Source organism: Scyliorhinus torazame, chromosome 9 (genome assembly GCF_047496885.1).
Source record: "Scyliorhinus torazame isolate Kashiwa2021f chromosome 9, sScyTor2.1, whole genome shotgun sequence".
Lineage (NCBI taxonomy): Eukaryota > Metazoa > Chordata > Chondrichthyes > Carcharhiniformes > Scyliorhinidae > Scyliorhinus > Scyliorhinus torazame.
This window is the reverse complement of record NC_092715.1, coordinates 196519974-196533090: the sequence shown is the minus strand read 5'-3', so window position 1 is coordinate 196533090 and position 13117 is coordinate 196519974. Positions and strand designations below refer to the sequence as shown.

General features: G+C 52.8%; 1 protein-coding gene across 5 annotated transcripts in view; it reads left to right on the top strand.

The window, feature by feature from the left end:
• focad (focadhesin) overlaps positions 1-13117 on the top strand; it is a 334365-nt gene that overhangs the window by 196176 nt on the left and 125072 nt on the right. For all 5 annotated transcript variants that reach the window (XR_011949158.1, XR_011949159.1, XM_072516930.1 and 2 more), the window contains 2 exons: positions 2417-2505; positions 3179-3220. Coding sequence is in view for 3 of the 5 variants with exons in the window: in XM_072516930.1 (XP_072373031.1) it covers positions 2417-2505; positions 3179-3220 (131 nt within the window). In the remaining 2 variants the exon portion in view is untranslated. The remainder of the gene's footprint in view (positions 1-2416; positions 2506-3178; positions 3221-13117) is intronic.

Sequence of the window (13117 nt, the reverse complement as noted above, 5' to 3'; positions counted from 1 at the left end):
GGTGGAAACAGGGTGGTGGGGGTAGATGGGTGAGGGGCAAAGGAGGGAAGAGGGAGGGTGCAATGACGGACAAGGCCACGTCCTATGTGAAGTAGGCGAGGGTGAGGGCCTCCCTGGACACTCACCGTTGCCTCTTGTCCTCCATCCTCTGGCTGGTCCTGCGGACCCTCCAACTTCTCCTGGCCTGGTGCCTCCTCGGAGGCGGTCACATGTTCTGCTCCCTCCGCCTCCAGCACGTCGCCCCGCTGCTGTGCCAGGTTGTGGAGGGTACAGCAGACCACCACAAAGCAGGCGACCCTCTGGGGGTGTACTGCAGTCTTCTACCAGAGCGGTCGAGGCATCGGAACCGCATTTTGAGGTGTACGATGCACCGCTCAGTGACAGCTCGGGTGGCGGTGGGCTTCGTGTATTGGGTCTCTGCATCGGTTTCCCGCCTCCTTACTGATGTCAATAGCCAGGTCCTCAGCGGGTACCCCTTATCCCCCAAGGATTCATCGGCCATCCTGGGTTGGTCCTTGAACAGGCCGGTGATGTCTGACTGCCCCAGGATGTAGCTGTTGCATACACTCCCAGGGAAGCATGCACACACGTGCATGATCTCCATCTGGGTGTCGCACACGAGCTGGATGTTCAGGGAGTGAAACCGCTTCCTGTTGATGTAGGGCTCTCCCTGATGGCTTAGTGTGCATAAGGCAACATGCGTATCATCTATTACTTCCTGGACCTGTGGCATCCCTGCGATGGCGGAGAATTCTGCTGCACGGGTATCTTGTTGGGCCTGGTCAATTTCAAAGTTTATTTAGTTTGCTGCCCGGGCAAACAGAGCATCTGTGACCTCGTGGATGCACTTGTGGGCTGTAACTTGTGGGATGCCTCACAGGTCCCCGCTCGAACCCTGCAGTGATCCTGTAGCTTTAAAGTTCAGGGCTGCAGTGTCCTTGACGGCCACCAGGAGCTGCTATCTTCCTCCTCCACGTGATGCCCCACCCCCACACATGCACATTTCCTGCCATCCAACAAGCCCAGCCCAAGCACTCTCAGCCGCGGTGGGGGCCCCTGGTCACTGAACCCCACATCCTGTACCCCGACACACGCACGTAATGGCACCTGGACCGGCGCTGCTCCCCTCACCGATGCACACACCCACCCTCTGGTTGCGGACATGTCCCCGGTGCTGGGGCCCAGCCCCTGGGTGTTCAGATGTTGGCTGCTGCGTCCGTGGTGTTGCCACCTGCGGTGTTCAGCCACCGTGTCCAGGCATCACGGTCTGATTGGGATAATCACCAATAAGCAATAATCGCCACATGCTACATGGCCCGCCTACCCACAGGAACCCACTTCGGGTATGTGAAGTGCTCACTTAACCATGATTGCCAATTCCCTATTAGCAATAGCCTTCAGTCGCACGTGCAGAGGCCTCCACAGTCGGTGGGAGTTATGGGTGGTTGGTGGGACAGACGAGCAGGGGCAGGGGTTGCCCCCGTAATGGGTACACATGATCCAGGAGGTGCAGTGACCCCCCCCACTCACCAAGCCCAGGTATGATTCGTCCACCAATGGCAGCCCACCCTGACCGAGCTCCGAGCTGCTGCCCCCCCCCCCCCCCCCCCCCCCTCCCGCGCACACCGGGGCAGGGGCAGCAACCCCAGTGCCTGCGGGCTGGTTGCCTGTGAGAGAAGATGGCTACTCACCTCCTCTGATCCCCGCAGCAGCAATTCCGTCAGCTGCACGTTTTTTTTAAAGTTGTACTAATCGGCAGTCGTGTGACCACTTGCTGGGGAAGCGGCTAGATCATGGGAGGCCATTAGATAGGGGCTCTCTGCCGTTAATTGTATGATGATTGGCCTTAAGTGGTGACTATTGGTTTCTCACCACGCCACAGCAGGATCCTGATTTTGCCAACGGTAGCTGGAAGGTGAGATCACAAACCGATCGACACCTGGGTGGTTCTCGATTTTGGCCTCTCCCGCAATCTAACGGCTGCGTCGTGCTCTGGCTCAAGCACGAAGCAGCCATTAAATCACTCCCCGTGTTGGAGAATTGTCATTCTAGGTTCCAGACCTGAATTGTCATTGGAACTATCCCAGGGTATTTTGTATAGTGCTTGCTCAGTTATACTCAGAATAGCTGTGGCAGAACCCCTTATTCACCTCTGTGTTGCCAATTACATCTATTGGCACAGCCTAATAAGCAGGTTGGCTTCCCTACTTCCAGCTAGTGAAATGGCACATGTCGACGAGGGGAGGGTATTCGGAGATTGCCACATGCCGGTTTCCTTTTTCAACAGTTGCTTGCTTTTAAATTTAGTCTGCCTCTCTCGGTGTCAACTGATGTACTGTTTCCTCCTGTCTGCAATCACTGATTGCTAATAGTTTCATTGTGGGATGATGTCGTTGATTGATGTCTTTGTCTATAGGGGAGACAGGCAGAACTGGAGATGCAGCAGAAGCATGGGAAAGATGATCCTGAGGAACTGCAGTACAAAAAATTTATATCCTGGCTCTGGTAAGAAGGATTTAAAAGCACATTTACATCTATCTTAGTTTTCAGTATTAAACAGCAACACCCATATTTTCCATCTAATTGCAGTTAGTTGCATTGCATTGCATTACATTGCAGTTTGACTTGTTGTAGAATTCCCCAAAATAATACTCCCTGAAACCTAATTCTTTCCATCATTTTAGAACAAACTGGTGAATAAGGAAATGCTATTTTGCATGATCCGCCAGGTTCTGTGGGAGAGAATAGTTCTGAGTCTCCCATCATCCAAATTAGAACATTTATGTTTACTATGAATTTTCAAACACCTGGGACCATTTAGTTGTCAGGCATGTCCTTTACCTTTGGTTTTTCAGAGGATTTCATGTCTGTCATTCGCAACATTTCTCAAAAAGACTCGAGTGGAGCTTTCTGTTTTGTGCTGAATTGTCCCTCAGTGTAAAATATGAGAAGACAACCCACTAAATGAGATGTTTTCAAATGTTAGCATGTGAGAAATCAGAACTTCTGCTGCTTTGGAGATCACCATCACCCCAAAATCAGCTTAATGGAATGGTAAACGTAGTGGTGTTGCGAATAGAAAGAGCAGATCATTTCAATTTCATTTCTGGCAGTTCAAGAAGTAACCACCTGGTTAATGAATAGAAATGATCGTAACCCTGTTGCTTCTCTTCAACAGGGTCAGGGACCTGCTGACTGATGTAGTTAAATCAGCTTCAAAGTAAGTGGTACTTGCGTTATTTAGTCACTGCTGCACTCTAATGGATTGTTCTGTTCTTTTGCATATCTCCTAATGTAAATCCCCTTTACACAGAGCACTCAGTTACTTGTGAAACAGAGAATTTTGTAAAGGTGGGATGACGCCAAGAAAACCCCCTTCTAAAAAAACCACATCAAGTGGTTTCAAGGAATAGTCTTTAAATGTCACACTCTTTCTTCTCAGTTTCTAATTTGCCTACTTGGATTTTTTTTGTAGTTTCTTTGAAATAGATGGGGATAGGAGGCATTGGCTTGAGAAATATAATGATCCCGACCGTAGGACATAATTATAAAAAAAAAAATTCTATGAAAGGGTTTTCATAAAATATCAATAACAAAATGAAAAGAAACCCAACAGGGTTAAGTACAAAACACAGTCCAGAAAAACAACCCTCCATACCCCCCTCCCCCTGTACATAAATAATAAATTAACATTAACACCCCGACTTAACACAACAAGTATATACAACCCCTCAGACCCTCCAGTATAAATAACAAAAACAAAAAAGTAAAATGACCCCCACCCTCCCGCCCTCCCCGCCCACCCCTGAGTTGCTGCTGCCATTGACCAATGTCTACCACTCTGCCAGGAAGTCTAAGAACGGTTGCCACCGCCTAAAGAACCCTTGTACCGCCCTCTCAAGGCGAATTTCACCCTCTCCAACTTAATAAACCCCACCATATCATTGATCCAGGATTCCACGCTTGGGGGACTCTCATCCTTCCACTGAAGAAGAATCCTTCGCCGGGCTACCAGGGACGCAAACGCCAGAATTCCGGCCTCTTTCGCCTCCTGCACTCCCGGCTCTTCTGCCACCCCAAATATTGCGAGACCCCAGCCCGGCTTGACCCTGGATCCTACCACCCTCGACACCATCCTTGCTACGCCCTTCCAAAATTCCTCCAGCGCTGGGCATGCCCAGAACATATGGGTGTGGTTTGCTGGGCTCCCTGAGCACCTAACACACCTGTCCTCACCACCACAAAACCGACTCATCCTTGTCCCGGTCATGTGTGCCCTGTGCAGCACCTTAAATTGTATGAGGATGAGCCTCGCGCACGATGAGGAAGATTTCACCCTCCCCAGGGTGTCTACCCACGTCCCTTCCTCAATTTCCTCTCCCAACCCCTCCTCCCATTTACCTTTCAACTCCACCACCGAGGCCTCCTCCTCCTCCTGCATCACCTGGTAAGTTTCCGAGATATTCCCCACTTCCACCACCTCCCCCCGCCGAGAGCACCCTGTCCTGTACTGTGTGTGGTCGTAGCCGCGGGAATTCCGCCACCTGCCGTCTGGCAAACGCCCTTACCTGTAAGTACCTGAAGGTGTTCCCCGGGAGGAGCCCGTACTTCTCCTCCAGCTCACCCAGGCTTGCGAACTTCCCGTCCCAAACAGGTCTCCCAACCTTCGTATCCCTGCCCTGTGCCACCCCGCAAACCCTCCACCTGTTCTTCCTGGGGCGAACCGGTGGTTTCCCCCGTAATGGGGTCCCTGCCGAGGCCCCCCCCCCACCCCCCCCGGTGCACCTCCACTGCCCCCAAATTTTGAGGGCAGCCATCACCGGGCTCGTGGTATACCTCCTTGGAGGGAGCGGCAGCGGCGCTGCTGCCAGCGCCCCCAGACTCGTACCCACACAAAATGCCGTCTCCAGCCTCTTCCATGCGGCCCCCTCCCCCTCCATCACCCACTTGCGCACCATCGTCGCATTGGCGGCCCAGTAGTATCCACAGAGGTTGGGCAGCGCCAGTCCCCCCCTATTTCTACTCCGCTCCAGGAACACCCTTCTCACCCTCGGAGTCCCTCCCGCCCACACAAACCCCATTATACTCCTGTTAACCCGCCTGAAAAAAGCCTTTGGGATAAACATGGGGAGGCACTGGAACAGGAACAAAAACCTTGGGAGCACTGTCATTTTGATTGACTGCACCCTGCCCGCAAAGGACAGCGGTTGCCGTCCCACCTCTTGAACTCCTCCTCCATTTGCTCCACCAGCCTTGTAAAATTAAGCCTATGCAGGGCCCCCCAGCTCCTGGCCACCTGGACTCCCAGATACCTGAAGCTCCTCTCCGCCTTTTTTAGTGGGAGCTCGCCAATCCCCCTCTCCTGGCCCCCTGGATGAACTACGAACAGCTTGCTCTTCCCCATGTTGAGCTTGTACCCCGAAAAGTCCCTGAATTCCCTAAGAAATCCTCATTACCTCCGGCATTCCTCCCAGCGGGTCCGCCACATACAGCAGCAGGTCGTCTGCATAAAGTGACACCCTATGCTCCTCCCCACCCCGCGCCAACCCCCTCCAGTTCCTTGACTCCCTCAGTGCCCTAGCCAGGGGTTCAATCACCAATGCGAAGAGCAGGGGGGACAGGGGACACCCATGTCTCGTCCCTCAGTGCAACCGAAAGTACTCGGACCTCCTCCTGTTTGTGGCCACACTCTCCATCGGGACCTCATACAACAGCCTAACCCACCTGACAAACCCCCCTCCAAACCCAAACCTCTTCAGCACCTCCCACAGGTGCCCCCACTCTACCCTATCGAAGGCTTTCTCAGTGTCCATCGCCACCACTATCTCCGCCTCCCCCTCCCTCGTCAGCATCATGATAACGTTCAAAAGCCTCCGCACATTTGCGTTCAACTGCCTCCCCTTCACAAACCCCGTCTGGCCTTCATGGGTGATCTGCGGAACACAATCCTCAATCCTCGTGGCTAAGACCTTCGCCAGCACCTTGGCATCTACATTTAGCAAGGAAACCGGTCTGTCAGACCCACATTGCAGGGGGTCCTTGTCCCGCTTCAGGATCAAGGAGATCAGTGCCCGGGACATCGTCGGGGGCAAGGCCCCCCCTCCCTTGCCTCATTGAAGGCCCTAACTAACAGCGGGCCCAACAGGTCCATATATATTTTATAGAATTCGACCTGGAAACCATCCGGCCCCAGCGCCTTCCCCGCCTGCATGCTTCCTATCCCTTTGATCAGCTCCTCCAGCCCAATCGGGGCCCCCAATCCCGCCACCAGTCCCTCTTCCACCTTTGGAAACCTCAATTGGTCCAGGAAGCGGCCCGTCCCTCCCTCCTCCCGTGGGGGCTCGGATCGGTACAATTCCTCGTAGAAGTCCCTGAAGACCCCATTGATGCCAGCTGCACTCTGCACCACACTCCATCCCCTGTCCTTAACTCCCCCGATCTCCCTAGCTGCGTCCCGCTTCCGAAGCTGATGTGCCAGCATCCGGCTTGTCTTTTCCCCATACTCGTAAATCGCCCCCTGGGCCTTCCTCCACTGCACCTCCGCCTTCCTGGTGGTCACCAGGTCGAATTCGGCCTGGAGGCTACGCGTCTTCCTCAACAATTCTTCTTCGGGCTCCTCCGCATACCTCCTGTCTACCCTCACCATCTCCCCCACCAGCCTCTCCCTCTCCCCCCGCTCCCTCCACTCCTTGTGGGCCCTAATGGAGATCAGCTCTCCCCTCACCACCGCCTTCAGTGCCTCCTATACCATCCCCACTCGGACCTCCCCGTTGTCGTTGGTCTCCAGGTACCTCTCTATACTTCCTCAGACCCGCTCGCTCACCTCCTCGTCCGCCAACAGCCCCACCTCCAAGCGCCACAGCGGGCGCTGGTCCCTTTCCTCCCCCATCTCCAAGTCCACCCAATGCGGGGCCTGGTCCGAAATGGCTATTGCCGAATACTCAGTATCCTCTACTCTCGCTATCAACGCCCTACTCAAGATGAAAAAGTCGATTCGGGAATAAGCCTTATGGACATGTGAGAAGAATGAAAATTCCCTAGCCCCGGCCTTGCAAATCTCCAAGGGTCCACCCCTCCCATCTGGTCCATAAACCCCCTCAGCACTCTAGCCGCCGCCGGCTTCCTACCCGCCCTAGACCTGGAGCGATCCAGTGCCGGGTCCAGCACTGTGTTGAAGTCTCCCCCCATTATCGGGCCCCCCACTTCCAAGTCTGGGACCCGACCCAACATACGCCGTATAAAACCCGCATCGTTCCAGTTCGGGGCATACGCATTGACCAGTACCACCCTCTCTCCCTGCAACTTACACTTACCATTATGTACCTGCCGCCATTATCTGCCACAATGCTCGACGCCTCAAACGACACCTTCTTTCCCACCAAGATCGCCACCCCTCGATTTTTGGCATCCAGCCCCGAGTGAAACACATGACCTACCCGCCCTTTCCTCAGTCTTACCTGGTCTGCCACCTTCAGGTGTGTCTCCTGAAGCATAACCACATCCGCCTTGAGCCCCTTCAGGTGCGCAAACACGCGTGCCCGCTTAACCGGCCCATTCAGTCCCCTTACATTTCAGGATATCAGCCGGATCAGGGGGCTACTCGCCCCCCCCCCCCCTCCCCCGCCGACTAGCCATGACCCCTCCTCGGCCAGCCACGCGCCCGCACCCGACCCATTCCCCACAGCGGCATACCCCTGTCTCGCCCCCCCCCCCCTACTCGCTCCAGCTCCTCCTTGACCATAGCAGCAGCAACCCCCCCCCCCCCCCCGGGCTAGGACCCACCATAGCTGATTTACTCCCCCCATTGCACTTCCGCAAGTCAGCTGACTCATGCTGACCCCGGCCACTCCCGCCTCTCCTTCGAGCCTCCCATTGTGTGGCACACCCTCCTCTCCCGTCCCCATCCATAGGCTCTCCCCCTCCCCCTTCTGTTCTAAGCGCGGGAAACAACCCTCGCTTCCCCGCCCCCTCCAGTCTTCAGCGCGGGAAAAAGCCCGTGCTTTTCACCTACCAGACCCCGCCACCTCTGACGCAGCTCCTTTTACAGGCCCGGTCCCCTCACCCTTGACTCGGGCCTCCCCTTCCCCCGCAGGGCCCCATCTCATCTCCAAGAGCCCCCCCCAACCAACCCAACCAAAACAGTGCCCAACCCGCCCCAGCCACCCTCACCGACCCAAAAGAGAAAAAACACAAAGAAAAAGAAACCCGGAGCAATACAAAGGCCCTCCCTCAAAACAAAAATAAACATAGCATATCAACCGCAGTCCCCAATCGCCCGTCCCGACCCTCAATCTGTGTCCAACCTCTCGGCCTGAACAAAGGCCCACGCCTCCTCCGGAGACTCAAAATAATGGTCCCGGTCCTTGTAGGTAACCCACAGTCGCGCCGGCTGCAACATGCCAAACTTCACCCCCTTCCTGTGCAGCACCGCCTTCGCTCGATTGTACCCGGCCCTCCTCTTCGCCGCCTCCGCACTCAGTCTTGATATATCCGAACCTCCGCATTCTCCCACCTGCTGCTCCTCTCCTTCTTGGCCCACCTGAGCACATACTCCCGATCGACGAACCGATGGAACCTCACCAGCACCGCCCGCGGAGGCTCGTTAGCCTTGGGCCTCCTCGCCAGCACTCTATGGGCCCCCTCCAGCTCCAGGGGCCCCTGGAAGGACCCCGCTCCCATCAGCGAGTTCAACATGGTGACCACATAGGCCCCCACATCCGGCCCCTCTATCCCCTCCGGGAGGCCCAGAATCCGCAGATTCTTCCGCCTCGACCGATTCTCCATCTCCTCGAACCGCTCCTGCCATTTCTTGTGGAGCGCCTCGTGTGCCTCCACCTTTACCGCCAGGCCTAAGAACTCGTCCTCATTGTCAGAGATCTTTTGTCGAGCCTCTCGGATCGCCACTCCCTGGGCCGTCTGTGTCTCCAGTAGCTTATCAATAGAAGCCTTCATCGGCTCTAGCAGGTCCGTTTTAATCTCTCTGAAGCAGCGCTGGATACCCTCCTGCTGCTCTTTCGCCCACTGCATCCACACTGCTTGGTCTCCGCCCGCCGCCATTTTGTCCTTCTTCCCTCGCACCTTCTTCGGCTCCACCACCACCTTTTTTGCCGCCCCGCTCCTAGTTGAAGCCATATACTGACGGGGAGCTGTTGTAGACTCCTTCCCACACCGGGAAACGTCGAAAAAGTGCCGTTGGGGGCCCTGAAAAGAGCCCAAAAGTCAGTTTTTGCGGGAGCCGCCAAATGTGCGACTTAGCTCCGCATAGCCGCAACCGGAAGTCCAGTAGGACATAATTAATTGCACACTTGGAAATATATGATCACTGGAGCACATTTTGACTAAATAATTACTCAAAAATATTGGTCCTTTGAAATTTAGGAGTACTTTAACTGTCAGTTATGGGTAGGCAGTAACGCAGTGATAACATCACTGGGCTAGTATTTGAGACGTCTAGGTTCAAATCCAACCAAAGCATCTGATGAAATTTAAATTTAATTAATAAATATCGGGACTTAAAAGCTCATCTAATGGGGACCGCGAAACCATTGTTGATCGTCGTAAAAATGCGTCTGGTTCAACTATTGTTCTTTAGGGAAAGAAATCTGCCTGCCTTTACCTGGCTTGTCCTTCATGACTCTAGACCCACAATAATATGGTTGACTCTTAAATTCCCTCCGAAATCTATCAAAAGAAATGAAATCAGACGGACTATTCAGCATCGACCTAGACATCAAAAACAATGGCACGTCAGCCATATCAACCCTGCAAAACCCTCCTTATTAACATGTGGGGGGCTGTACCAAAATTGGGAGAGCTGTCCCATAGACCAGTCAAGCAACAGCCTGTCATAGTCGTACTCACCGAATCATAGGTTAGGATGTCTCAGACACCACCAACACCATCCCTAGAAATGTTCTGTCCCGCCAACAGATCAGATCTACCAGAGGGGGCAGCACAATGGTGTACAGTCAGGAAGGAGTTGCCCTAGGAGTCCTCAATATTGACTTTGGACCCCATGAAGTCTCATGGCATCAGGCCAAACATGAGCAAGGAAACCTCCTGCTGATTACCACCAACTTTTGTGTGTCCCCACCACCCACCCCCAGCTGATGAATGTGTTCTCTATGTTGAATACCATTTGGAGGAAACATTGAGGCTGTCAAGGGCACAGAATGTACTCTGGTTGGGCAATTTCAATGTCCATCACCAAGAGTGACCTGGCAACACTACTGCTGACTGAACTGGATGAGTCCTAAAGGACAGAGCTGCTAGCCTCAGTCTGCAGCAGGTGGTAAGGGAACCAAACAGAGTGAAAAACCTACTTGACCTCATCCTCACCAATTTACCAGTCACAGCTGAATCAGTCTATACAGTATCGGTAGGAGTGACCACTGCACAGTTCTCATGGAGAGAAAGTTTCATCTGCACATTGAGGATGCCCTCCATTGTGTCGTGTGGCACTACCACCATGCTAAATGGGATACATTACGAACAGATCAAGCCGCTCAATAATGGGAATCCATGAGGCCCTGTGGTTGATCATCAGCAGAGAAATTGTATGCAGCAACAATTTGCAAACTCATGGCCCAGCATATCCCCCACTCTACCATTACCATCAAGCTGTGGGATCAACCCTGGTTCAATGAAGGGTACAGGAGGGCATGCCAGGAGCTGCACGGGCACACCTAAATAATGAGGTCTCAACCTGCTGAAGCTATAACAGGACTAGTGTTCAATTCTGGTCGCCACACTACCAGAAGGATGTGGAGGCTTTAGAGAGGGTGCAGAAGAGATTTACCAGAATGTTGCCTGGTATGGAGGGCATTAGCTATGAGGACCGGTTGAATAAACTCGGTTTGTTCTCACTCGAACGGAGGTTGAGGGGCAACCTGATAGAGGTCTACAAAATTCTGAGGGGCATAGACAGAGTGGATAGTCAGAGGCTTTTCCACAGGGTAGTGGGGTCAATTACTAGGGGGCATAGGTTTAAGGTGCAAGGAGCAAGGTTTGGAGGAGGTGTACGAGGCAAGTTTTTTACGCAGAGGGTAGTGGGTGCCTGGAACTCGCTACCGGAGGAGGTGGTGGAAGCAGGGACGATAGTGACATTTAAGGGGCATCTTGACAAATACATGAATAGGATGGGAATAGAGGGATACGGACCCAGGAAGTGTAGAAGATTGTAGTTTAGTCGGGCAGCATGGTCGGCACGGGCTTGGAGGGCCGAAGGGCCTGTTCCTGTGCTGTACATTTCTTTGTTCTTTGACTACTTGAATGCCAAACAGGAGAAGCAGCATGCAATAAGCAAAGCTAAGCAATCCCACAACTAACGGACCAGATCTAAGCTCTGCCGTGCTGACACATGCAATCATGAATGGTGGTGCATCACAAATATTCTCATTCTCACTGATGGGGGGAGGCCCATCACACCCAACAGCCCTGAAGCATTTTCAACAATCTTCAGCCAGAAGCGCCGACTGGATGATCCATCTCTCCCTCTTCTGGAGGCTCCCAGCATCACAGATGCCAATCTTCAGCCAATTTGATTCACTCCCATGTGGCGCTGGGTGTTACAAACGCAATGAGCTCTGACAACATTCCGTAATGGTACTGAAGACGTGTGCTCCACACCTAGCTGTGCCCTAGCCAAGCTGTTCCAGTACAGCTACAGCACGAGAATCTACCCGACAATGTGGAAAATTGCCCAAGCAAATCCAATCCGACCAATTACTACTCTTGACCATCAGCAAAGTGACAGAAGGTGTCGTTGACAAGAGTTATCAAGTAGCACTAATCACTTTCTCACTAACCCTTGGTTTGGGTTCTGCTCGGGTCACAGTATTTGTATGGCTGGTCCAGTACATATAAATGTACTGCAATGACCTCATTGCAACCTTAGTCCAAACATGGACAAAAGAGCTGAACTCAAAGAGGTGAGGTGAGACAGACTGCTCTTGATATCAAGGCAGCATTTAAATGAGTGTGGCATCACAGATTCCTTGCAAACCAGAAGTTAACTGGGATCCGGGGCAAAGCTCTGCGCTGGTTGGAATCATACCTGGCACAAAGGAAAATGGTTGTGGTTGTTGGACGTCAGACATCTCAGTTCCAGGACATCGATGCAGGAGTTCCTCACGGTGATTTTGTCACCCCAACCATCTTCAGCTGCTTCATCAATGACCATCACTGTACCATTCGGTCAGAAATGAGGATGTTCGCTAATGATTGCATAATGTTCAGTATCATTCACAACTTCTCCGATATAGAAGCAGTTTGTGTCCATATACAGAGAGATATTTTGATTTGATTTGATTTTTGTCACATGTACCGAAGTACAGTGAAAAGTATTTTTCTGCGGACGAGAGAACATACACAGTGCGTACATAGTAGACAGAGTACATTGACAAATGGTACATCGACAAGCAGTGATTGGTTATAGTGCAGAACAAGGGGCCAAACAAAGCAAATACATGAGCAAGAGCAGCATAGGGCGTCGTGAATAGTGTTCTTACAGGGAACAGATCAGTCCGAGGGGGCGTCGTTGAGGAGTCTAGTAGCTGCGGGGAAGAAGCTGTTCCTATGTCTGGATGTGCGGGTCATCAGACTTCTGTACCTTCTGCCTGATGGAAGGATCTGGAAGAAGGCAAAGCCTGGATGGGAGAGGTCTCTGATAATGCTGTCTGCCTTCCTGAGGCAGCGGGAGGTGTAGACAGAATCAATGAGAGGGTGACAAGCTTTTGTGATGCGTTGGACTGAGTTCGCCACACTCTGCAGAGTGAAGTGGCAAGTATCATTTGCGCAACACAAGGCAGGCAATAACCATCTCCAACAAGGGAGAATCTAACCATCTTCTCTTGGCAATCAATCGCTGAATCCTCCACTAATCAACATTCTTGGCTTACTATTGACCAGGAACTGTACTGGACCAGCCATATAAATACTGGAGCTGCAAGGGGAGGCCAGAGGCTGGATATTCGGCAGCTAGTAACTCACCTCCTGATTCCGTATGCCTGTCCACCATGAACTAAGTACAAATCAGGACAGCACGGTGGCGCAGTGGTAGCACTGCAGTCTCACAGCACCGAGGTACCAGGTTTGATCCCGGCTCTGGGTCACTGTC